Source organism: Leptodactylus fuscus, chromosome 5 (genome assembly GCF_031893055.1).
Source record: "Leptodactylus fuscus isolate aLepFus1 chromosome 5, aLepFus1.hap2, whole genome shotgun sequence".
Taxonomy (NCBI): Eukaryota; Metazoa; Chordata; class Amphibia; order Anura; family Leptodactylidae; genus Leptodactylus; species Leptodactylus fuscus.
Window position 1 is genome coordinate 27013046 of NC_134269.1, and position 23442 is coordinate 27036487.

At 44.0% G+C, this 23442-nt stretch overlaps 2 protein-coding genes across 2 annotated transcripts; both read left to right on the top strand.

Annotated features, from left to right (window-relative positions):
- The first annotated feature begins 1255 nt into the window (after positions 1 to 1255).
- On the top strand, positions 1256 to 2242 carry LOC142204458 (olfactory receptor 5AR1-like). The gene has a single exon (XM_075275770.1). The coding sequence runs from the start codon at positions 1256 to 1258 to the stop codon at positions 2240 to 2242; it is 987 nt and encodes a 328-aa protein (XP_075131871.1).
- A 13672-nt stretch (positions 2243 to 15914) lies between these two features.
- Positions 15915 to 16856, top strand: LOC142204459 (olfactory receptor 1G1-like). The gene has a single exon (XM_075275771.1). It carries the CDS (start codon positions 15915 to 15917, stop codon positions 16854 to 16856), a length of 942 nt encoding a protein of 313 aa, XP_075131872.1.
- The last annotated feature ends 6586 nt before the right edge of the window (positions 16857 to 23442 follow it).

Consider the following 23442-nt stretch of genomic DNA (forward strand, 5'->3'; position numbering starts at 1 on the left):
TACAATTTGCTGTCCTCCCACAGAAATCACATTTGACATTGAGTGTCCAGACTGAAACAATGGCCTAGCAATAAACATTAAGGAATTGTATTAGAATGTAAAAGTCCCTTTTATGGTATATACAGTATAATTTATCAGATTTTATGATGGCAATGTCACATGTATGACATGTTTCCTGAGCCTCAATATTGCTACCAGACATCAGGTCATGAGATACTATATGCAGGGAAAATGTGTGACCAGTCTCATCTCATTTCCATTTGACAAAATGTTGTCTCGTTGAGCTCTGACTTAAACATTTCCCCTCAGATAGGGTTGAGCCAATCTTGAGATTTCAGGATCGATCTTAAAATCCAATTTCTGATCATTTTCCAGCCGATCCTGAAGGCAATCGTGAAATTTGCTCAATCACTGATCGGAATCTGATCTTTTCAATCCCGATCACTCAACTCTAGTCAATGCTTCTCTATGGGAAAAGTCACTTTTAGAGTTGAGCAGATCTTAAGATTTCAAAATCCGATTTCCAATCAATTTCCAGCCGATCCCGATCGTGAAATTTGCTTGATCGCCAATCGGAATCCGATCTTTTCTGATTCCAATCGCTCAACCCTAGTCAATGCTTTTCTATGGGAAAAGTCACTTTTAGGGTTGAGCCGATCTTGAGATTTCAAAATCCAAATCCCAATCATATTCCAGCCGATCCCGATCGTGATCGTGTAATTTGCTCGATCGCCGATCGGAATCTAATCTTTTCCAATCCTGATCGCTCAACCCTAACCTCGGACTATTCTCATGGAGTTTATTTGGGGGTAGTCCCCTATTGGAAATACTGTAGGATTTTGTTAATTCTGTATCTATTATTACCTATAACTTGCTGATGTCACAGTGATCTGTTTTTAATGAATAGTTGTAAAATGTTTGTGCTGTAGTGTAGATTTTCTTTGGCTTACTCTTCAGACCTTAAAGAAATTCTCAGAGAACTAGTCTTCCATTACATTGTATCTACAGATATGTCCACCATGGCTTTTACTCAAATTTTTTTTATTACAATAGAAATTTGTGAAACTTTTGCAATCTTCCAGGCTTCGGTCCATAACAAACTGAAGTGTGGCCTCGCATAGACACACACAGCAGAATCGTATCCTGACCGAGTATCATAAACTCTTTTCCAAAGTTGGTCATCCCGGACCACGTATCATTTAGAGCCAAAAGGAAAGGTTAAGAAGGAACCATCTGTAGCCATCTCCAGACCACGATGAGTGACTGTCCAAATGGCAGTTCTGAAAATGAATTTTACATTGTTGCCTTCTCGATGCCCCCACAAGAACAAACTGGATTATTTTGGGGGATTTTAATAATTTATTTGATGGCCTTGTTAGGAAATTTGACAATAATTTATCTTGTATGTTTGGTGCCAAAATTACACACTCCCATGTATTTCTTCCTGTGTAACCTCGCCATTCTAGACGTGACATCTACAACTTCCTGCATCCCTAAGCTTCTTGCTATTACTCAGATACAAGATCATCAGATTTCATTTCCTAGTTGTATGATGCAGATATTCTTCTTTGTCTTATGCGCTGATGGTGAAATTTTCACACTGACATCAATGGCCTATGACCGCTATGTGGCCATTTGTAAGCCCTTACTATATCACACAATAATGAGAAAGAATGTCTACATTGTAATGGCGGCCTTCTCCTGGATGTCTGCTGCTCTAAACTCTGTTTTACATATAACACTTACCGCCATATTACAATTCTGTTATTCACACGATATCCATCATTTCTTCTGTGATCTGAATTCGGTGCTCGCTCTTTCCTCTTCAGACATCACAAGCAGGAAGATTTTTATGTTCTCGGAAGCCATTCTTGTTTCCCTTGTACAATTCCTGCTCACTATAATCTCTTATATCTTTATCTTCTCCGCCATATTGAAGATCCACTCCTCGGCAGGACGTATGAAAGCTTTCTCCAGCTGCACCTCCCATCTCATCACTGTTATATTATTCTATGGACCTATTACATTCTTGTACATGAAACCTGAATCTGAAGACTCTGAAGACCAGGACATGTTACTATCGATGCTTTATCTGGTTGTGGTTCCGATGTTAAATCCTCTGGTCTACAGTCTGAGAAATAAGGAGGTTTGGGAGGCTATTCTATCGGTAACCAAACAAAGAAAAAGTTGTAGATACTGGACTTTTGAAATTTTGTGGACATATTGGACTAAACACTACTGACTGATGAACAATGGAGATAGCTCGATTGTGGTGAGATAATGCTGTCTCATGCCATTCACTTTTGGAGAGTACTAATTAGAGATGAGCGAACACTAAAATGTTCGAGGTTCGAAATTCGATTCGAACAGCCGCTCAATGTTCATGTGTTCGAACGGGTTTCGAACCACATTATAGTCTATGGGGAACAGATACTCGTTAAGGGGGAAACCCAAATCCGTGTCTGGAGGGTCACCAAGTCCACTATGACACCCCAGGAAATGATGCCAACACCTCTGGAATGACACTGGGACAGCAGGGGAAGCATGTCTGGGGGCATCTAACACACCAAAGACCCTCTATTACCCCAACATCACAGCCTAACAACTACACACTTTACACACTCAATACCACCTCTCTGACAGTAGGAAAACACCTTGAAACATGTGTATTTGGCACTTGCAGTGAGGAGAGCTTGTCACCAGCAGTGAATTTGGCCCTTGTAGTAAGTTGAGGTTGGCACCAACATTTGTTTTGAAAATCAGGGTGGATTGAGCCTCTAACCAGCAGAGTTTGGGCAAATTCATGGTGGAGGGAGCCTCTAAACACCCCAGTTTGGACCAATTCATGGTGGAGGGAGCCTCTAAAAACCCCAGTTTGGACCAATTCATGGTGGAGGGAGCCTCTAAAAAACCCAGTTTGGACCAATTCATGGTGGAGGGAGCCTCTAAACAGCCCAGTTTGGACCAATTCATGGTGGAGGGAGCCTCTAAAAACCCCAGTTTGGACCAATTCATGGTGGAGGGAGCCTCTAAACAGCCCAGTTTGGACCAATTCATGGTGGAGGGAGCCTCTAAAAACCCCAGTTTGGACCAATTCTTGGTGGAGGGAGCCTCTAAAAACCCCAGTTTGGACCAATTCATGGTGGAGGGAGCCTCTAAAAACCCCAGTTTGGACCAATTCATGATGGAGGGAGCCTCTAAACAGCCCAGTTTGGGCAAATTCATGGTGGAGGGAGCCTCTAAACAGCCCAGTTTGGACCAATTCATGGTGGAGGGAGCCTCTAAACAGCCCAGTTTGGGCAAATTCATGGTGGAGGGAGCCTCTAAACAGCCCAGTTTGGGCAAATTCATGGTGGAGGGAGCCTCTAAACAGCCCAGTTTGGACCAATTCATGGTGGAGGGAGCCTCTAAACAGCCCAGTTTGGGCAAATTCATGGTGGAGGGAGCCTCTAAAAACCGCCAGTTTGGACCAATTCATGGTGGAGGGAGCCTCTAAAAACCCCAGTTTGGACCAATTCATGGTGGAGGGAGCCTCTAAACAGCTCAATTTGGGCAAATTCATGGTGGAGGGAGCCTCTAAAAACCCCAGTTTGGACCAATTCATGGTGGAGGGAGCCTCTAAAAACCCCAGTTTGGACCAATTCATGGTGGAGGGAGCCTCTAAAAACCCCAGTTTGGACCAATTCATGGTGGAGGGAGCCTCTAAACAGCCCAGTTTGGGCAAATTCATGGTGGAGGGAGCCTCTAAAAACCCCCAGTTTGGACCAATTCATGGTGGAGGGAGCCTCTAAAAACCCCAGTTTGGACCAATTCATGGTTCAGGGAGCCTCTAAACAGCCCAGTTTGGGCAAATTCATGGTGGAGGGAGCCTCTAAACAGCCCAGTTTGGGCAAATTCATGGTGGAGGGAGCCTCTAAAAACCCCAGTTTGGACCAATTCATGGTGGAGGGAGCCTCTAAAAACCCCAGTTTGGACCAATTCATGGTGGAGGGAGCCTCTAAACAGCCCAGTTTGGACCAATTCATGGTGGAGGGTGCCTCTAAAAACCCCAGTTTGGACCAATTCATGGTGGAGGGAGCCTCTAAACAGCCCAGTTTGGACCAATTCATGGTGGAGGGAGCCTCTAAAAACCCCAGTTTGGACCAATTCATGGTGGAGGGAGCCTCTAAAAACCCCAGTTTGGACCAATTCATGGTGGAGGGAGCCTCTAAAAACCCCAGTTTGGACCAATTCATGGTGGAGGGAGCCTCTAAAAACCCCAGTTTGGACCAATTCATGATGGAGGGAGCCTCTAAACAGCCCAGTTTGGACCAATTCATGGTGGAGGGAGCCTCTAAACAGCCCAGTTTGGGCAAATTCATGGTGGAGGGAGCCTCTAAAAACCCCCAGTTTGGACCAATTCATGGTGGAGAGAGCCTCTAAAACCCCCAGTTTGGACCAATTCATGGTGGAGGGAGCCTCTAAACAGGCCAGTTTGGGCAAATTCATGGTGGAGGGAGCCTCTAAACAGCCCAGTTTGGGCAAATTCATGGTGGAGGGAGCCTCTAAAAACCCCCAGTTTGGACCAATTCATGGTGGAGGGAGCCTCTAAAAACCCCAGTTTGGACCAATTCATGGTGGAGGGAGCCTCTAAACAGCCCAGTTTGGGCAAATTCATGGTGGAGGGAGCCTCTAAACAGCCCAGTTTGGGCAAATTCATGGTGGAGGGAGCCTCTAAAAACCCCAGTTTGGACCAATTCATGGTGGAGGGAGCCTCTAACCAGCAGAGTTGGTGGAAATCAGGGTGGAGGGAGCCTCTAACCAGCAGAGTTGTGGGAAAGCAGGGTGGAGGGAGCCTCTAACCAGCAGAGTTGGGGGAAATCAGGGTGGAGGGAGCCTAGTATTAGCAGAATTGTGCAACGCTTATGGTGGATGAGTATGAGGATGCGGAGGAATTGGAGAGGTTGAGTACAGACATGGAGTTTCATGTTGGGGTGCTTTACACAGGTGGGCCCAAAAATGAAGGCTCTATCCAGTGGTGGTTCATTTTTATCAAAGTGAGCCGGTCGGCACTCTCAGCTGACAGATGGGTGCGCTTGTCAGTGATGATGCCACCGGCTGCACTGAACACCCTCTCAGATAGGACGCTGGCGGCAGGACAGGACAGCACCTCCAAGGCATATAGGGCAAGTTCAAGCCACAGGTCCAACTTCGACACCCAATACGTGTAGGGCGCAGAGGGGTCGGAGAGGACAGGGCTGTGGTCGGAAAGGTATTCCCGCAACATGCGCCTATACTTCTCACGCCTGGTGACACTAGGACCCTCCGTGGCGGCACTTTGGCGAGGGGGTGCCATCAAGGTGTCCCAGACCTTAGACAGTGTGCCCCTCGTTTGTGTGGACCGGTGAGAACTTGGTTGCCTACTGGAGGAACTGCCCTCCCTGCCGCCAACGTCACATGCTGGAAACATCTCCATCATATTCTGCACCAATTGCCTGTGGCAAGCATTGATGCGATTGGCCCTCCCCTCTACCGGAATAAAAGACGAGATGTTGTTTTTATACCGGGGGTCAAGGATAGCAAAGATCTAGTACTGGTTGTCCTCCATGATTTTGACAATACGCTTGTCGGTTGTAAAGCACCCCAACATGAACTCAGCCATGTCTGCCACAGTGTTAGTTGGCATGACTCCTCTGGCCCCACCGGAAAGTTCAATCTCCATTTCCTCCTCATCCTCCATGTCTACCCATCCGCGCTGCAACAATGGGACGATTCGAAGTTGCCCGGAAGCCTCCTGTATCACCATCACATCATCGGACAACTCTTCTTCCTCCTCCTCCTCCTCCTCCTCCTCCTCCTCCTCCTCCTCCATTAAACGCGATGAAGCGGACAGATGTGTGGACCTACTCTCCAGCTTTGACGGATCGGATGCTATCCCTAACTCCTCTGTGTGATCTGAGTTATCCCTGATGTCAATCAGGGATTCTCTCAGAACACACAAGAGCGGGATTGTAAGGCTCACCATCGCATCCTCAGAGCTCACCCTCCTTGTGGACTCCTCAAACACCCGTAGGATGTCACAAAGGTCTCTCATCCATGGCCACTCATGGATGAGAAACTGAGGCAGCTGACTTTGTGGCACCCTAGGGTTTTGTAGCTGGTATTCCATCAAAGGTCTCTGCTGCTCAACCACTCTATTCAACATCTGAAACGTTGAGTTCCAGCGTGTGGGGACGTCGCACAAAAGCCGGTGTTGTGGCACATGCAGGCGTTGCTGGAGAGATTTTAAGCTAGCAGCGGCTACTGTCGACTTGCGAAAGTGGGTGCACATGCGCCGCACTTTCACCAGTAGCTCTGGAACATTGGGGTAGCTCTTTAGGAAACGTTGCACCACTAGGTTGAAGACATGGGCCAGGCATGGAACATGTTGGAGTCCGGCAAGCTCCAGAGCTGCTACCAGGTTCCGGCCGTTATCACAAACGACCATGCCTGGGCCCAGGTGCAGCGGCTCAAACCATATTGCCGTCTCATCAAGGAGGGCATCCCTCACCTCGGAGGCAGTGTGCTGTCTGTTCCCCAAGCTGATCAGCTTCAGCACAGCCTGCTGACGTCTACCAACGCCAGTGCTGCAACGTTTCCAACTCGTAGCTGGGGTCAATCTAACAGCGGAGGAGGAGGCGGTGGCGGAGGAGGAGGCGGTAGAGGAGGAGGAGGAGGGGGGTGTTCTTCTCGTGTCCCTGCCAGGAATGTTAGGCGGGGAGACGAGGTACACCGGGCCAGTTTGGGAAGCAGTCCCAGCCTCAACTACATTCACCCAGTGTGCCGTCAGTGAAATGTAGCGTCCCTGTCCGCATGCACTTGTCCACGATTCGGTGGTCAAGTGGACCTTTGTGCAAAGCGCGGAACTAAGGGCCCGCCTGATGTTGAGTGACACGTGCTGGTGCAAGGCGGGGACGGCACACCGGGAGAAGTAGTGACGGCTAGGGACGGCATAGCGAGGTGCCGCAGTTGCCATCAGGTCCAGGAAGGCGGGAGTTTCAACAAGCCGGAACGCCAACATCTCCTGGGCCAGCAGTTTAGCGATGTTGGCGTTCAAGGCTTGCGCGTGTGGGTGGTTAGCAGTGTATTTCTGCCGCCGCTCCAATGTCTGAGAGATGGTGGGTTGTTGTAAAGAAGCGCCTGATGGTGCCTTTGATGGTGCAGGAGAAGGAGATAAGACAGGAACAGGGGAGGATGAGGGAGAAGTCAACAAAGTGGCGGAGGCAGATGAAGTGGTGTCCTGGCTCGTCCTCTGGAGTGCATCGCCAGCACAGTCAGCAGTGGCAGTGGCAGAGGCAGAGGCAGTGGCAGAGGCAGTGGCAGTGGCGTGAACGGCAGGCGGCCTTTGTCCTGCCGTTGCTGCCTGCCACTGATTCCAGTGCTTGGATTCCAAATGACGGCGCATTGAAGTGGTGGACAGGTTGCTCTTCTCAGAGCCCCTAATCAATTTCGAGAGGCAAATTGTGCAGACAACACTATATCTGTCCTCGGCGCATTCCTTGAAAAAACTCCACACCTTCGAGAAACGTGCCCTCGAGGTGGGAGTTTTTCGGGGCTGGGTACGAACTGGAACATCTTGGGAGATTCCGGGTGTGGCCTGGCTTCGCCTAAGCTGCTGACCTCTGCCTCTGCCTCTAGCTACCCTTTTTGGTGCTGCACTTGCCTCAACATCCACACTACTTTCCCCGCTTGACATCCTCCCTGTCCAGGTCGGGTCAGTGTCCTCATCATCCACCACTTCCTCTTCCAACTCCTGTCTCATCTCCTCCTCCCGCACAATGCGCCGGTCAACTGGATGCCCTGACGGCAACTGCGTCACATCATCGTCGATGAGGGTGGGTTGCTGGTCATCCACCACCAAATCGAACGGAGATGGAGGAGACTCTAGTGTTTGAGCATCTGGACACAGATGCTCCTCTGTTAGGTTCGTGGAATCGTGACGTGGAGAGGCAGGTTGAGGGACAATGAAAGGAGCGGAGAACAGCTCTGGGGAGCAGGGACAGTTGGGGTTATTGTTCTGTGAAGCTTGGGAATTTTGGGAGGAAGGAGGACAAGACTGTTGGGTAATAGGAGGAGAGGAGGCAGAGTCTGACTGGCTGCTGGACAATGTGCTGTAAGCGTTCTCTGACAGCCATTGCAAGACCTGTTCCTGGTTCTCGGGCCTACTAAGGTTTGTACCCTGCAGTTTAGTTAATGTGGCAAGCAACCCTGGCACTGTGGAGTGGCGCAATGCTTGCTGCCCCACAGGAGTAGGCACGGGACGCCCTGTGGCTTCACTGCTACCTTGCTCCCCAGAACCATTCCCCCGACCTCGCCCACGGCCTCGTCCACGTCCCTTTCCGGGAGCCTTGCGCATTTTGAATTCCCAGTTAGAAATTGGCACTATATACCAGTAGCAAAAATTGTGGGTGCACGTAACCCCAATATATTCTTTGAATTCCCAGTCAGACAATGGCACTATATACCAGTAGCAAGAAATGAGGGTATTTATAACCCCAATATATTCTTTGAATTCCCAGTCAGACAATGGCACTGTATACCAGTAGTAAAAATTGTGGGTGCACGTAACCCCAATATATTCTTTGAATTACCAGTCAGAAACTGGCACTATATGGCAGTAGCAAGAAATGAGGGTATTTGTAACCCCAATATATTCTTTGAATTCCCAGTCAGAAACTGGCACTGTATACCAGTAGTAAAAATTGTGGGTGCACGTAACCCCAATATATTCTTTGAATTCCCAGTCAGACAATGGCACTATATACCAGTAGTAAAAATTGTGGGTGCACGTAACCCCAATATATTCTTTGAATTCCCAGTCAGACAATGGCACTGTATACCAGTAGTAAAAATTGTGGGTGCACGTAACCCCAATATATTCTTTGAATTACCAGTCAGAAACTGGCACTATATGGCAGTAGCAAAAAATGAGGGTATTTGTAACCCCAATATATTCTTTGAATTCCCAGTCAGAAACTGGCACTGTATACCAGTAGTAAAAATTGTTGGTGCACGTAACCACAATATATTCTTTGAATTCCCAGTCAGACAATGGCACTATATACCAGTAGCAAAAATTGTGGGTGTATATAGCCCCAATTCTATTGCTAGGGGACTTGCAGGGTATTTCTGAGGTGAAGGTGGGGGGGGCACACCGTTGGAACGGTGATTTGGGGTGTATATATGGGGTATACGGGAATACACTGTCAGTGTGTTCCATTCAGGATCCTGGGAAAGCTGGGTTGCGGCGATTGAGCCCGTCAGTGCCACGTTACACTGACAAGCTTCTCCCTGGAATTGAAGTTATATGTAAGCCCAATATATTCTTTGAATTCCCAGTGAGACAATGGCACTATATGGCAGTAGCAAAAATAGTGGGTGTATATAGCCCCAATTCTATTGCTAGGGGACTTGCAGGGTATTTTGGGGGTGAAGGTGGGGGGGGCACACCGTTGGAACGGGTATCGGGGGTATATATCGGGTATACGGGAATACACTGACAGTGTATTCCATTCAGGATCCGCGGAAAGCTGGGTTGCGGCGATTGAGCCCGTCAGTGCCACGTTACACTGACAAGCTTCTCCCTGGAATTTAGCTCTTATAAGAGCTGTTGGTTGTCTTCTCCTTCCTATCCTAGCCTGTCCCTGCCTACCCAGAATCTAAGCCCTAGCTAGCTGGACGGAAACCTCCGTCCTCGGTGAATTGCAAGCTCAGAATGACGCGAACCTGGGCGGCGCTGTTCTTTTAAATTAGAGGTCACATGTTTTCGGCAGCCAATGGGTTTTGCCTACTTTTCTCAACGTCACCGGTGTCGTAGTTCCTGTCCCACCTACCCTGCGCTGTTATTGGAGCAAAAAAGGCGCCAGGGAAGGTGGGAGGGGAATCGAGTAATGGCGCACTTTACCACGCGGTGTTCGATTCGATTCGAACATGCCGAACAGCCTAATATCCGATCGAACATGAGTTCGATAGAACACTGTTCGCTCATCTCTAGTACTAATCGATTTCCATAGACACCCTAGGTCTGATCAGTGACCCAGAATCTGCCTCCTCTTCTTTATGTTATGATGAAGTCAATTAGTTAGGCTGCCTGTTTATTCATCTGCATAGGCCGACAGCCCCAATACATAGTTATTAGAGATGAGCGAACACTAAAATGTCCGAGGTTCGAAATCCGATTTGAACAACCGCACACTGTTCGGCTGTTCGAACGGATTTCGAACCCCATTATAGTCTATGAGGGGAAATGCTCGTTTCAGGGGTAGGCAAAATTCAATACAATTATACTTACCAAGTCCACGAGTGATGGTCGGGCTGCATTCCCCTTGAAGTCTTCTCCTGGCGCAGCGCCCCCACGGCGCCTTCCGGCAGGAATTCACTCTGCCTAGGCATCGGGGCCAAGGCAGAGCCGACTGCGCATGCGCGGTCGTCTCTGCCCGGCCCGACGCCTCAGCAGAGTTGACTGCGCATGCGAGGGCATGTCCGCGCATGTGCAGTCGGCTCTGCCTAGGCCAGATGCCTAGGCAGAGTGAATTCCACCCGGAAGACGCCGCGGGGACGCTGCACGGAGAAGACTTCTAAAGGTAGGAGAAGAACCAGCGTTGATTGGCAGAATGTATAGCATTCTGCCAATCAACGCTAGTTCTGCATTGAACCTTAAACTTCGAACAGCTAGTAGTGTTCGATTGAGTATGAGTATTTCGAATACCGTAGTATTCGATCGAACACCTACTCAATCGAACACTACTCGCTCATCTCTAATAGTTATACTTAAGTATTGTAGGTAAAAAATATGCAAATCTATACTCCAGGATATAATTAGGAGAACAGTGCCTCTGTACGCCGCCCTCTAGAGGGCAGCCTCTTTAACATCATGCATGACTCAGTTAATAAGTCTACTATCATGATGCGGATTTAATTGCCAAATTAGTATTGCTATTCCAAAAGGAACATATTGTATTGTAGTGTAGGACAGGGACCAAAAATGTAAAATAAAGTGAAAAAAATTAAGTTTTTATAAAGTGACACTTTTTCATATACATATGGTTGAAAAAATAAATTAAAAAAGATACTTATTTGGCATCCCGAACTTTTACAATAAAGCAAAATCATATTTTAATCCGAAATAATGAATGATGTTAAAAAAGCAAAAAGTAGTAAATTTTACCATCTCACTTGACAAAAAGGGAGAATAAATTGTGATCAAAAAGTCACAACAAAACGGTACCAATAAAAATTACATAAAAAATACAAAAAAATACATAATTATATATATATATATATATATATATATATATATATATATTAGGTATTGTGCCATTTAATATTGTTAATATGTTACTTGCTGTAGGGTGAATGGTTAAAAAAAATGTTGAAAATCAATATATTTTTTTTATCCCCCTCCAGAACGAGCTTATAAACTTTACTTAAGACATTATAGAGAGCCATTAATGCTTGTTCTGATAACCGGCCTGGGAGCCTTCATACATGAGATCCTATCAGTTATTCTGCTGCTAATACTCCCACTACGGCTGCAGCACATTTTATATTTGTCTCTGAGGCTCTGTTCTTGTACAATAAGGAGTGGTCTGCCTTTCTTCTAAATCCATTATACTGTATATACTCGGGTATAAGCCGACCCGAATATAAGCCGAGGCCCCTAATTTTACCACAAAAAACTGGGAAAACTTATTGACTCGAGTATAAGCCGGGGGGGGGGGGGGGGAATCCACCATTGCAGATAAAAAGTCTAGTCATGTGTATTATTACAGCTTAGTAACTCCATGTGCCTTATAGTAATAGCAGTTAACCCCATCATGTCCCTCCCATTAACCCCCTGTGTGCTTCACATAAGAGTTACTGATATGTGGGACATATAAAAGTAATAATTAGGTGTCTACATAATTATGGTCCTTCATTAGTGCCCTCATGTGTCTCACATATTAGTAACCCTTATATGGGGCACACGGGGGTTAATATGAGGGACATGATGGGTTTAACTGCTATTAATGTAAGGCACATGGAGTTACTGAAACTAAATTAATAACCCCAAATGCCTGACATTAATAGGCAGAATAATAGGCACAGCAGGTCCCTGTGCGTTTTACTTTCTCTTTACTGTAGCTTCCTCTCCTCCATATGACAGACATCTTCTATAAGACACAATGAATCCTGGCCACTGACTTATCTCCAGATATTACATTCTTCTACTACTACTACTACTACAGGACCTTCGATGACATCACATTCACGTGACCTACATGACAATCCAATCACAGAGCAGTAGCACTAAAGGTCCTCCTCCTTCGTTTAATTTATGCAGGTCTTTTCAGTTTTCTGTGCCCTGTGGACCCTGACTCGAGGATAAGCCTCGGGGGGGCTTTTTCAGCATAAAAACTATGCTAAAAAAGTAGGTTCATACCCAAGTATATACAGTAATTACTACCGGTTCATTTACATTCTGCCAGGAGTAACTGTACAATAGTAAACAAACAACTAACTGAGAAAAGCCAAAGTGAGCATTTTATAGGAGATCCAGGAACACCGCACTGCAAATACAGGACAAATCTGTGCAGGCAGGTCGCAATTATAAAGATTCCTGGCACAAGTAAAGAGCCATGAATGTGCATTGCAAAAGAAAAAATGTTAAGAAGAGGATGAAGAAGAGGAAGACCATCAAGAAGAAGAAAAAGGTGGACCTGAAATGTGTTTGTAAATAGAATATGAAGGATAGAGTTATTAGAAAAATTGTGTGAGAATCATCTGACACAACCCCGCAATCCCAAACCTTCCCATAAGAAAATATAGATTAAAAAATAAAACAAAACTAAACTGAAGCCGTGTTCTTGGTGAATGAGTCAGTAAGTGTCATGGAGTCATCTCTCGGTCAGATCTGAGGTCTTGTTCTCTTCCTTATGTTCATCTTCCTGATGGTTTTTTTTTATCCTCCAATAATCCCATTTGCAGCAGATTACATATGGAGGAGAACATGGCGCTCAGATACATGTGCATGAGGTCAGAGTCTTAGATGTACACTATGATAGAGGGCAGTATCTACAAGAAGTGATAGGGAAGTTCTGTACAGGTTTGTGCCATCCAGTAGGGTGGGGGCCCCTCTAAGCAAAAGCCCCATAGTATTCTCATCTGCCACATCCTATAGGTGACATATTTAGTCTATAGCAGTACGACTAGCAGATCTTATTATCTTACTATCAATAACTTGTCTGTGACATCAGAGGCTTTAGTGCTAAATTTAAATGGACAAAGGGCCAAATCATAGTGGGCCCATAGCGGCTAGTAGTGATACGGCTCTGATATGAATTTTTTAAAAAAAATTCCCCTGCTGAACATGTATCACAGTACAGGGATAGATCATAGTGGGGCCACCAATTCTATTATTATGCTTAGCAAAAAAATATTTATTATCCCTATCAACAGTAGAGAGGGTGGGAAGAGGTGAGAGGGGATGAAGGGGGTAGACACTGCCTGGCAATTGATATGAATTACCATTTGGTTCCTGCAATGCAACTTTTGCTATGGGTTAAACTGCAGCAGAACAATATCATATCACGGAAGACGACAAAAAACAATGAAAAATCATTGAAAAATATTGTTTTAATTATTTTTTTTATTGGATTTTGCTGTAGTTTGCAAAGATGGCATTTTGTTATCATGTTTAATCAACTGTAGAAGTTCAGGTTAACTCGGCTATATGTGTATATTGTGTTTTCTGTGTATGTATACATGAACATGTAAGAGTAAAATTAATAAAGTGGCAAATTTTTCTGATACAATTATCAGCTACATTTAGAGATTAAATCTCAATAGGGAAAAATTCCCATCAGATTTATCAGACTATAAAACAGGCATTTCCGAGTCAGACTAGACCTGCCAGGAGGCAGCACTACCAGGAGCCGCTACATTGTATCTAACACATGATATAGAAATTGTAATTTTTCCTCGGATTATTTGGTTCAGGTTTTATACCTATTTGGATGTATGTATTCCCATATATTATGTACAATGCAAACATGACTAATTTCTGTGAATTGTGAAGTTACATTGGATACATTGGACTTTTTCACTTAGTAGGGTTGAATCTCTGTATGGATCACGGTGTAAGGTTATGGAGCTGTGTGATACTCTCTTCTACTTGTCTCTGACTTCATGCTGATCTCTTCTATATCTAGTCAGTGTGTAGGAAACAGATGGAAGGGAGTATGACTGCAGGATTGGGTTACATACATGGCTTTTCATCTGTGCCAAAGACACACGTTCAACAGAAAGTTACTTATTTTTTCACTTCAGATACATTGGAGCTGTATATAATACATAGCCATACGTCTAGCCAATAATTCAATGTAAGTTTTTTTAATTGGTGATTTGTTATTTATTACACAATATGAAAACTGTAGATCTGAATACAGAACTGATGGTATTAGAGCAATACAATAGGGTATATAATATTATTCATATAACCAGAAGTTTCCAAAAGTCCCAGTACATCCAAGATCGTTCACCTTCTAATCTGAATGTTCATCCAAATGGCTTCAGGGATAGGAATCGGAGATGACACTTGGCATCTACTTGGCTGTCTTTGAGTAGTATTATACACACCTACGTAGCCAGCAGATGTATCACCATAGCACTGTATACAATCTACAATTTGCTGTCCTCCCGCAGAAGTCACATTTGACATTGAGTGTCCAGACTGAAACAATGGCCTAGCAATAAACATTAAGGAATTGTATTAGAATGTAAAAGTCCCTTTTATGACATATACAGTATAATTTATCAGATTTTATGATGAAAATTGAAAATTAAAAATTGAAAATTGAAAAATGAAAATTATTATTCCCCCTTTATAGGTTCCAATTCAGTTTGTCAATGTCTTAATAAAATTAGTTCTAGAAGGGATAGTCTCTGTATCTCATTGTGCTGAAAGACCTACCCATGTTTCCCGAGCCTCAATATTGCTACCAGACGTCAGGTCATGAGATACTATATGCAGGGAAAATGTGTGACCAGTCTCATCTCATTTCCATTTGACAAAATGTTGTCTTGTTGAGCTCTGAATTAAACATTTCCCCTTGGATAGGGTTGAGCAAATCTTGAGATTTCAGGATCGATTTTAAAATCCAATTTCTGATCATTTTCCAGCCGATCCCGAAGGCAATCGTGAAATTTGCTCGATCACCGATTGGAATCCGATCTTTTCCAATCCTGATCGCTTAACCCTAGTCAATGCTTCTCTATGGGAAAAGTCACTTTTAGGGTTGAGCCGATCTTGAGATTTCAAAATCCAAATCCCAATCATATTCCAGCCAATCCCGATCGTGATCGTGTAATTTGCATAATCACCGATCGGAATACGATCTTTTCTGATCCCGATCACTCAACCCTAACCACGGATTGTTCTCATGAAGTTTATTTGGGGTAGTCCCCTATTGGAAATACTGTAGGATTTTGTTAATTCTGTATCTATCTATTATTACCTATAAATTGGTGATGTCACAGCGATCTGTTTTTATGGTTTAACTATCGAATAGTTGTAAAATGTTTGTGCTGTAGTGTAGATTTTCTTTGGCTTACTCTTCAGACCTTAAAGAAATTCTCAGAGAACTAGTCTTCCATTACATTGTATCTACAGATATGTCCACCATGGCTTTTACTCAAATTTTATTTATTACAATATAAATTTGTGAAACTTTTGCAATCTTCCAGGCTTTGGTCCCTAACAAACTAATGTATGGCCTTCCATAGACACACACAGCAGAATCGTATCCTGACCGAGTATCATAAACTCATTTCCAAAGCTGGTCATCCCGGACCACGTATCATTTAGAGCCAAAACGAAAGGTTAAGAAGGAACCATCTGTAGCCTTCTCCAGACCATGATGAGTGACTGTCCCAATGGCAGTTCTGAGAATGAATTTTACATTGTTGCCTTCTCGACGCCCCAACAAGAACAAATTGGATTATTTTGGGGGATTTTAATAATTTATTTGATAGCCTTGTTAGGAAATTTGACAATAATTGCTCTTGTATGTTTGGTGCCAAAATTACACACTCCAATGTATTTCTTCCTGTGTAACCTCGCCATTCTAGACGTGACATCTACAACTTCCTGCATCCCTAAGCTTCTTGCTATTACTCAGATACAAGATCATCAGATTTCATTTCCTAGTTGTATGATGCAGATATTCTTCTTTGTCTTATGCGCTGATGGTGAAATTTTCACACTGACATCAATGGCCTATGACCGCTATGTGGCCATATGTAAGCCCTTACTATACTACACAATAATGAGAAAGAATGTCTACATTGTAATGGCGGCCTTCTCCTGGATGTCTGCTGCTCTAAACTCTGTTTTACAGATAATACTTACCACCATATTACAATTCTGTTATTCACACGATATCCATCATTTCTTTTGTGATCTGAATTCGGTGCTCGCTCTTTCCTCTTCAGACATCACAAGCAGGAAGATTTTTATGTTCTTGGAATCAATCCTTATTTCCCTTGTACAATTCCTACTCACTATAATCTCTTATATTTATATCTTCTCCGCCATATTGAAGATCCGTTCCTCGGCAGGACGTATGAAATCTTTCTCCAGCTGCACCTCCCACCTCATCACTGTTATATTATTCTATGGACCTATTACATTCTTGTACATGAAACCTGAATCTGAAGACTCTAAAGATCAGGACATGTTACTATCGATGCTTTATCTGGTTGTGGTTCCGATGTTAAATCCTCTGGTCTACAGTCTGAGAAATAAGGAGGTTTGGGCGGCCATTCTATCGGTAACCAAACAAAGAAAGACAAAGTCGTAGATACTGGACTTTTGAAATTTTGTGGACGTATTGGACTAAACGCTACTGACTGATGAACAATGGAGATAGCTCGATTGTGGTGAGATAATGCTGTCTCATGCCATTCACTTTTGGAGAGTACTAATCGATTTCCATAGACACCCTAGGTCTGATCAGTGACCCAGAATCTACCTCCTCCTGTTTATTCATCTGCATAGGCCGACAGCCCCAATACATAGTTATACTTAAGTATTGTCGTGTAGGATAGGGACCAAAAAAGTAAAATAAAGTGAAAAAAATAAAGTTTTTATAAAGTGACACTTTTTCATATACATATGGTTGAAAAAATAAATAAAAAAAGATACTTATTTGGCATCCGGAACTTTTACAACAAAGCAAAATCATATTTTAATCTGAAATATTGAATGATGTAAAAAAAAAAAAAGCAAAAAGTAATAATTAGAGATGAGCGAACAGTAAAAGTTCGAGGTTCGATATTTGTTTCGAGTAGCCCCTCAATATTCGACTACTCGAATTGAATATCGAACCCTATTATAGTCTATGGGAGGAAAATGCTAGTTTCAGGGGTAAGTAACATTCGATCAAATTATACTTACCAAGTCCACGAGTGAGGGTCGGGCTGGATCCTCCGAGAAGTCTTCTCCGTGCAGCGTCCCCTTGGCATCTTCCGGCTCTGAATTCACTTTGCCAGGCATCGGGCCTGGGCAGAACCGACTGCGCATGCCCGCACTACAAGCAGGCATGCACAGTCGGCTCTGCCCAGGCCCGATGACTGGCAGAGTGAATTCAGAGCCGGAAGACGCCGCAGGGAAGCTGCACGGAGAAGACTTCTAAAGGTAGGAGAAGAACCAGCAATGATTGGCCGACTGTATAGCATTCGGCCAATCAATGCTGGTTCTGCATCGAACTTTTCCATTCGAACAGCGAGTGGTACTCGATCGAGTGAGTATTTCGAATACCATAGTATTCGATCGAATACCTACTCGATCGAATATTACTCGCTCATCTCTAGTAATAATTTTTACCATCTCACTTCACAAAAAGTGAGAATAAAACGTGATCAAAAAGTCACAACAAAATGGTACCAATAAAAATGACCACTCGTCTCACAAACAATAAGCCCTAGTCATCTCTGTTGACAGGAAAATAAAAATGTTACACCACTCAGAAGATGGCAATGGAAAACCTTAAATTTTAGATTAGATTTTTACCTAAAATGTGTTTTTATTTTGCAAAATGAGTAAAGCATAAAAAATATACAGTATATATAATTTAGGTATTGTGCCATTGAATATTGTTAATATGTTATTTGCTGTAGAGTGAATGGTTAAAAAAAAATGTTGAAAATCAATGTTTTTTTTTTAATCCCCCTCCAGAACGAGCTTATAAACTTTAATTAAGAAATTATAGAGAGCCATTAATGCTTGTACTGATAACCAGCCTGGATGCCATCATACGTGAGGCCCTATCAGTTATTCTGCTGCTAATACTCCCATTACAGCTGCAGCACATTTTATATTTGTCTCTGACTGTGTTCTTGTACAATAAGGAGTGGTTTGCCTTTCTTCTTAATCCATTATAATTACTACTGGTTCATTTACATTCTGCTAGGAGTAACTGTACAATAGCCAGTGGGGAACCTAGCCTCTCTGCTGCCTGAGGTGGACGATCAAAAGACGACACCCCCAGATTGAATACCTGGGGAGGGGGGGAGTATTTTGTCTTTTGATCATTGGCCTCAGGCAGCAGGGGGGTCGGGGTGGCCTGAGGCACCTGCAATGACTACAATGCAGTAATACTTACAGGAGACGTCTTCCCACATTTCCCGTCTCTTCCATTTGACAGCTTCTTACAGCTGTGACTTGAATCTGTAAAGTTTGCAACACAGACATCTTTGTTTCCTCACTTTTCCACACACATGTCCCCCATATATATATACTAGCCTCTGCCCGCAACTTCGTCTGCATGTTGTTGGTGTCGATGATCCACCTATATTCAGCAAATTGCTGCTGTCAATGATCCACAAACTCGGCTTTTCGGCTCTGCTACATCTCTGCATATGCACAGCATACCCAGCTCTGTTACATCTCTGCATATGCACAGCATACCCAGCTCTGCTACATCTCTGCATACTCAGCTGTGCTACATCTCTGTATCTCTTTCTTACGGGCTTCATTTTTACAGCGTTCACTATACAGCTAAAATGACCTGTCACCTGTATTCTATATTTCCATACGATTCCGGGGATACCAAATTTATTTGGTTTTATTTACATTTTAACCCCTTAACAAAAATCCAAAACAGCCCAAAAATTATTTTTCTAAAAGTTGCCATATTCTGACACCTGTAACTTTTTTATACTTCTGTGTATGGGGATGTATAGGATGTCTTTTTTTGTAGGGCGGGGAGTACTTCTTAGTTCTACCATTTTGGGGAATTAATATTGCTTTGATCACTTTTTATTCACAGTTTTATCAGAGGCAAAACAGTGAAAAAATTGCGGTTTGGCACTTTTGACTTTTTTCCCCGCTACAGCATTTACCGTACGGGAAAAATATTTTTGTTGATTTGTAGAGCGGGCGTTTTCACACATACCTAATGTGTAGATGGTTCACACTATTTAAGTACTTTCACTGTATATGTGTGCTAGGGAAAGGAGGGTGATTTGAATTTTAATACTTTAATACTTTTTTTTATATTTTTTTAACTTTTTTTTTTTTGCAATTATTAGACCCCCTGGGGGTCTTGATTCCCAGGGGGTCTTATCACTAATGCAATGCATTGCATTGCAAAAATCCAGCATTTCTATTACAGGCTACATAGAAACCTCAGGCCACCTCAGGTTCCAGACCAAAATACTGGTACCTGCGACTGGATGCCGGTGCAGTGCACCAGCATCCAGTTCGCGCACTCCGCTCCAGATTAGTCCCAAATGAATGGGCCTAGTCGGGAGGAGAGAGTGTCTTCAGGCAGATGTCATGAGGCGAATCTGCCTGAAAGAATGAGCATCTCGCTTCTTTTTCTGGGAGCCAGAAGAAATGGCTCCCAGAAAAAGAAAACTGACCAGCTCCCATGGATTTCAATGGGAGCTGTCTTTCTGGTCAGGATTTTGAGGTGGATATGGCCTCAAAATCCTAATAAAAAAAAGCCTGTGTAAACTTACCTTGACTGTCCACAGATTGCTTTGAATTGTTTTAACAAGTCAGCCCTGTTAGTGAAAAAAAAAATTCTTAATGGTTTTATGGGCAAGAGATTTTTTTTTTAATTAAACACATGCAAACTGCTTTTCTAAAAGCAAAACACTGATTCTACCTGCACTAATCTGAAAAATCTGAAGGTTTTTTTTTTTTTTTTTTTTTGCTTACTAGAGATGAGCGAGTAGTGTTAGATTGAGTAGGTGTTCGATCGAATACTACGGTATTCGAAATACTCGTACTCGATCGAGCACTACTTGCTGATCAAAGTTTAAGGTTCGATGCAGAACCAGCGTTGATTGGCAGAATGCTATACATTCTGCCAATCAACGCTGGTTCTACTCTTACCTTTAGAAGTCTTCTCCGTGCAGCGTCCCCGCGGCGTCTTCCGGATGGAATTCACTCTGCCTAGGCATCAGGCCTAGGCAGAGCCGACTGCGCATTCGCAGTCGGCACTGCCTAGGCCCCGATGCCTAGGCAGAGTGAATTCCAGCCGGAAGACGCCGCGGGAGCGCTGCGCCAGGAGAAGACTTCAAGGAGAATCCAGCCCGAACGTCACTCGTGGACTTGGTAAGTATAATTTTATTGATTTTTGCATACCCCTGAAACGAGCATTTCCCCCCATAGACTATAATGGGGTTCGAAATCTGTTCGAACAGTCGAACAGTGTGCGGCTATTCGAATCGGATTTCGAACCTCGGACATTTTAATGTTCGCTCATCTCTATTGCTTACCAAAAAATCAGTGTAGGTTTTTTTTTTCTCACCAAATAAACAGTCTTGCAGTCTCTGCTAATTTGAAAAAATCTCAGTTTCTAAGCTTCTTAAAATTTCTGTGTCATCATTTTCTGAGGGCCATAACTTTTTGTTATTCCTGCAATATGAAGGTTTATTTTTTGCAGGAATGAACACAAGGTCAGTTTGGGCTCCTCTCTGTAAATTTTCTCACAACCATCAGTCACATTCCATCTTTGCATTTTAGCAGTATTTTTATTTCCCTTTCCTCCTATATCTGTGCCAAGACTGCCGTGAAGACTTGTTGACATCATGTTTGTGCACACAAGCTTCCTATCATTCCTATTACCTGTTGGTGCACCTGGATACTAATAATTTCCTCTTTTGTCTCCCGGCCTCTCAGCAGAATCCCTCCTTGAGCATACGTTGCTGATCAACTGCTATTTTTGTCATAAAAGGATTATTTTTTCTCTTTCTGACAGTGGATGACTGTCAAAGGAAATCACACCCCACGATTCGGCCTGAAGACACGCCCTCCTCCTGACTAGGCCCATTCATTGGGCCTAATCCGGAGCAGAATGCGCAGCTGGATGCCGGTGCAGTGCACTGGCTTTCAGTCGGGGCTACCCAGCTTTTGGATCGGAACCTGAGGCAGCCTCCACTTCAGGTTCCAATCCAGAAAACCCTGTGTGAACTTACCCTAAAGAAATTTATCCAGCCCTTTAGGTTTCGAGTAACCTGTGTTCCCCCCTTGACTTCTAGGCTCAGTCATAGCTGGGGCCACTGGGGCCTCTATTCTAGTGGCGGTAAATTGAAGTTTTTATTGTTCTATCTTTGAGTACATAAGACTTTTTGATTGATTTTTAGCTTCTTGGGAGACAAGATGGTAATACTGTATGTAAATAGGCAATGGTTGGCTTCTTTTTGGAATGTTGCTTTTATGCTGTATTTGTGACTTGTTACCTTTATTCCATGGTCAGTATAACAGCAATGCCCTATTAATATAATGTGCTCTGCATTCATTACCACTTGATCCTGTAATTCTAGACTAGGGTTTAGTGATCAGGAATGGAAACGATCGGATACCGATTGTGATCGGGTAAATTTCACGATCGGGTTCCAATCCTGCCTAAAAAAAAATCGGGAACCGAATTTCGATCCTCATAGCTCAACCCTAGTTACCTGCACAGAACTGCTGCCACGTCAAGGAGCCATTTTTTTTTGTCCTCTCTCATTCAGACGCCAGCAGAGCGCCCCCACCTCCCTAGGCTAGTGTTACTGATGCTGAGAGTAGGCACAACAAGCCCCGCCTACTTCCAGCATCAGTAAAACTAGCCTAGGGAGGCAGGGGTGCACAGCGCTCTGCCGGTGTCTGAATGAGAGAGGAGAGGACAGAAAACGATGGCCTGGAGCTCTTGGGAGTGGCAGCGGTTCTGTGCAGGCTAACCGGACAACAGGTTAGCCTTCAATTTTTGGACTCCAAGCTGTGTAATGAATAGGATCATTTTCAAAATCCGATTTTCGATCATTAAAAAATCCCATTGACTTGCATTAGTATCGTAATTGGGATCGGGTGGAAAATGATCGGAAATCGGATTTTAAAAACGATTATGAAATGTTAAGATCAGCTCAACCCTGCTCTAGACATCTTAGCAGCTGAAAGCGTCATAACTAGAGATGAGCGAGTAGTATTCGATTGAGTAGGTATTCGATTGAATACTACAGTATTTGAAATACTCGTACTCGATCAAGTACCACTCGCTATTCGAATGGAAAAGTTCGATGCAGAACCAGTATTGATTGGCCGAATGCTATACAGTCGGCCAATCAATGCTGGTTCTTCTCCTACCTTTAGAAGTCTTCTCTGTGCAGCGTCCCCGCGGCATCTTCCGGCTCTGGATTCACTCTGCCAGGCATCGAGCCTGGGCAGAGCCGACTGCGCATGCCCGCCCTACAAGAAAATGGCCGCTTTGACTGTAAGCGGCCATTTTCTTGTAGTGCGGGCATGCACAGTCAGCTCTGCCCAGGCCCGATGCCTGGCAGAGTGAATGAAGAGCCGGAAGATGCCGCGGGGACGCTGCAAGGAGAAGACTGCTCGGAGGATCCAGCCTGACCCTCACACGTGGACTTGGTAAGTGTAATTTGATCGAATGCTGCCTACCCCTGAAACGAGCATTTTCCCCCCATAGACTATAATAGGGTTCAATATTCGATTCGAGTAGTCGTATATTGAGCGGCTACTCAAAATGAATATCGAATATCGAGCATTTTACTGTTCGCTCATCTCTAGTCATAACAACTCCAACTTTTCTGGGTTCTGCTCTAAACTGACCCAAACAGGACCCTGAACTTTCCTGGTGACCACAGTGACCATTATAATCCACAGTACTTGACAGATATAGTCAACACGTCTCATATAAGGCTCACAATGTAAATTCCAATGTAAATCAGTGTGGGAGGAAACCCATGTAAACACAGGAAGAATATGATGTCCTTGGCACTAGAACATAGGACTCCAGTGTTGTATGACACAAGTGCTACCCACTGAGCCAGTTTACTGTCCCATATACGTCTCATAATCTACATTCCCTATCAGTATGTCTTTAGAGTGTGGGAGGAAACCAGAGTACGCAGAGGAAACCCAAACAAACACGGGGA

Bases quoted from the DNA above. Each gene is read 5' to 3' on its own strand.
- LOC142204459 (XM_075275771.1), top strand. From the start codon at position 15,915: ATGAGTGACTGTCCCAATGGCAGTTCTGAGAATGAATTTTACATTGTT.
- LOC142204458 (XM_075275770.1), top strand. From the start codon at position 1,256: ATGAGTGACTGTCCAAATGGCAGTTCTGAAAATGAATTTTACATTGTT.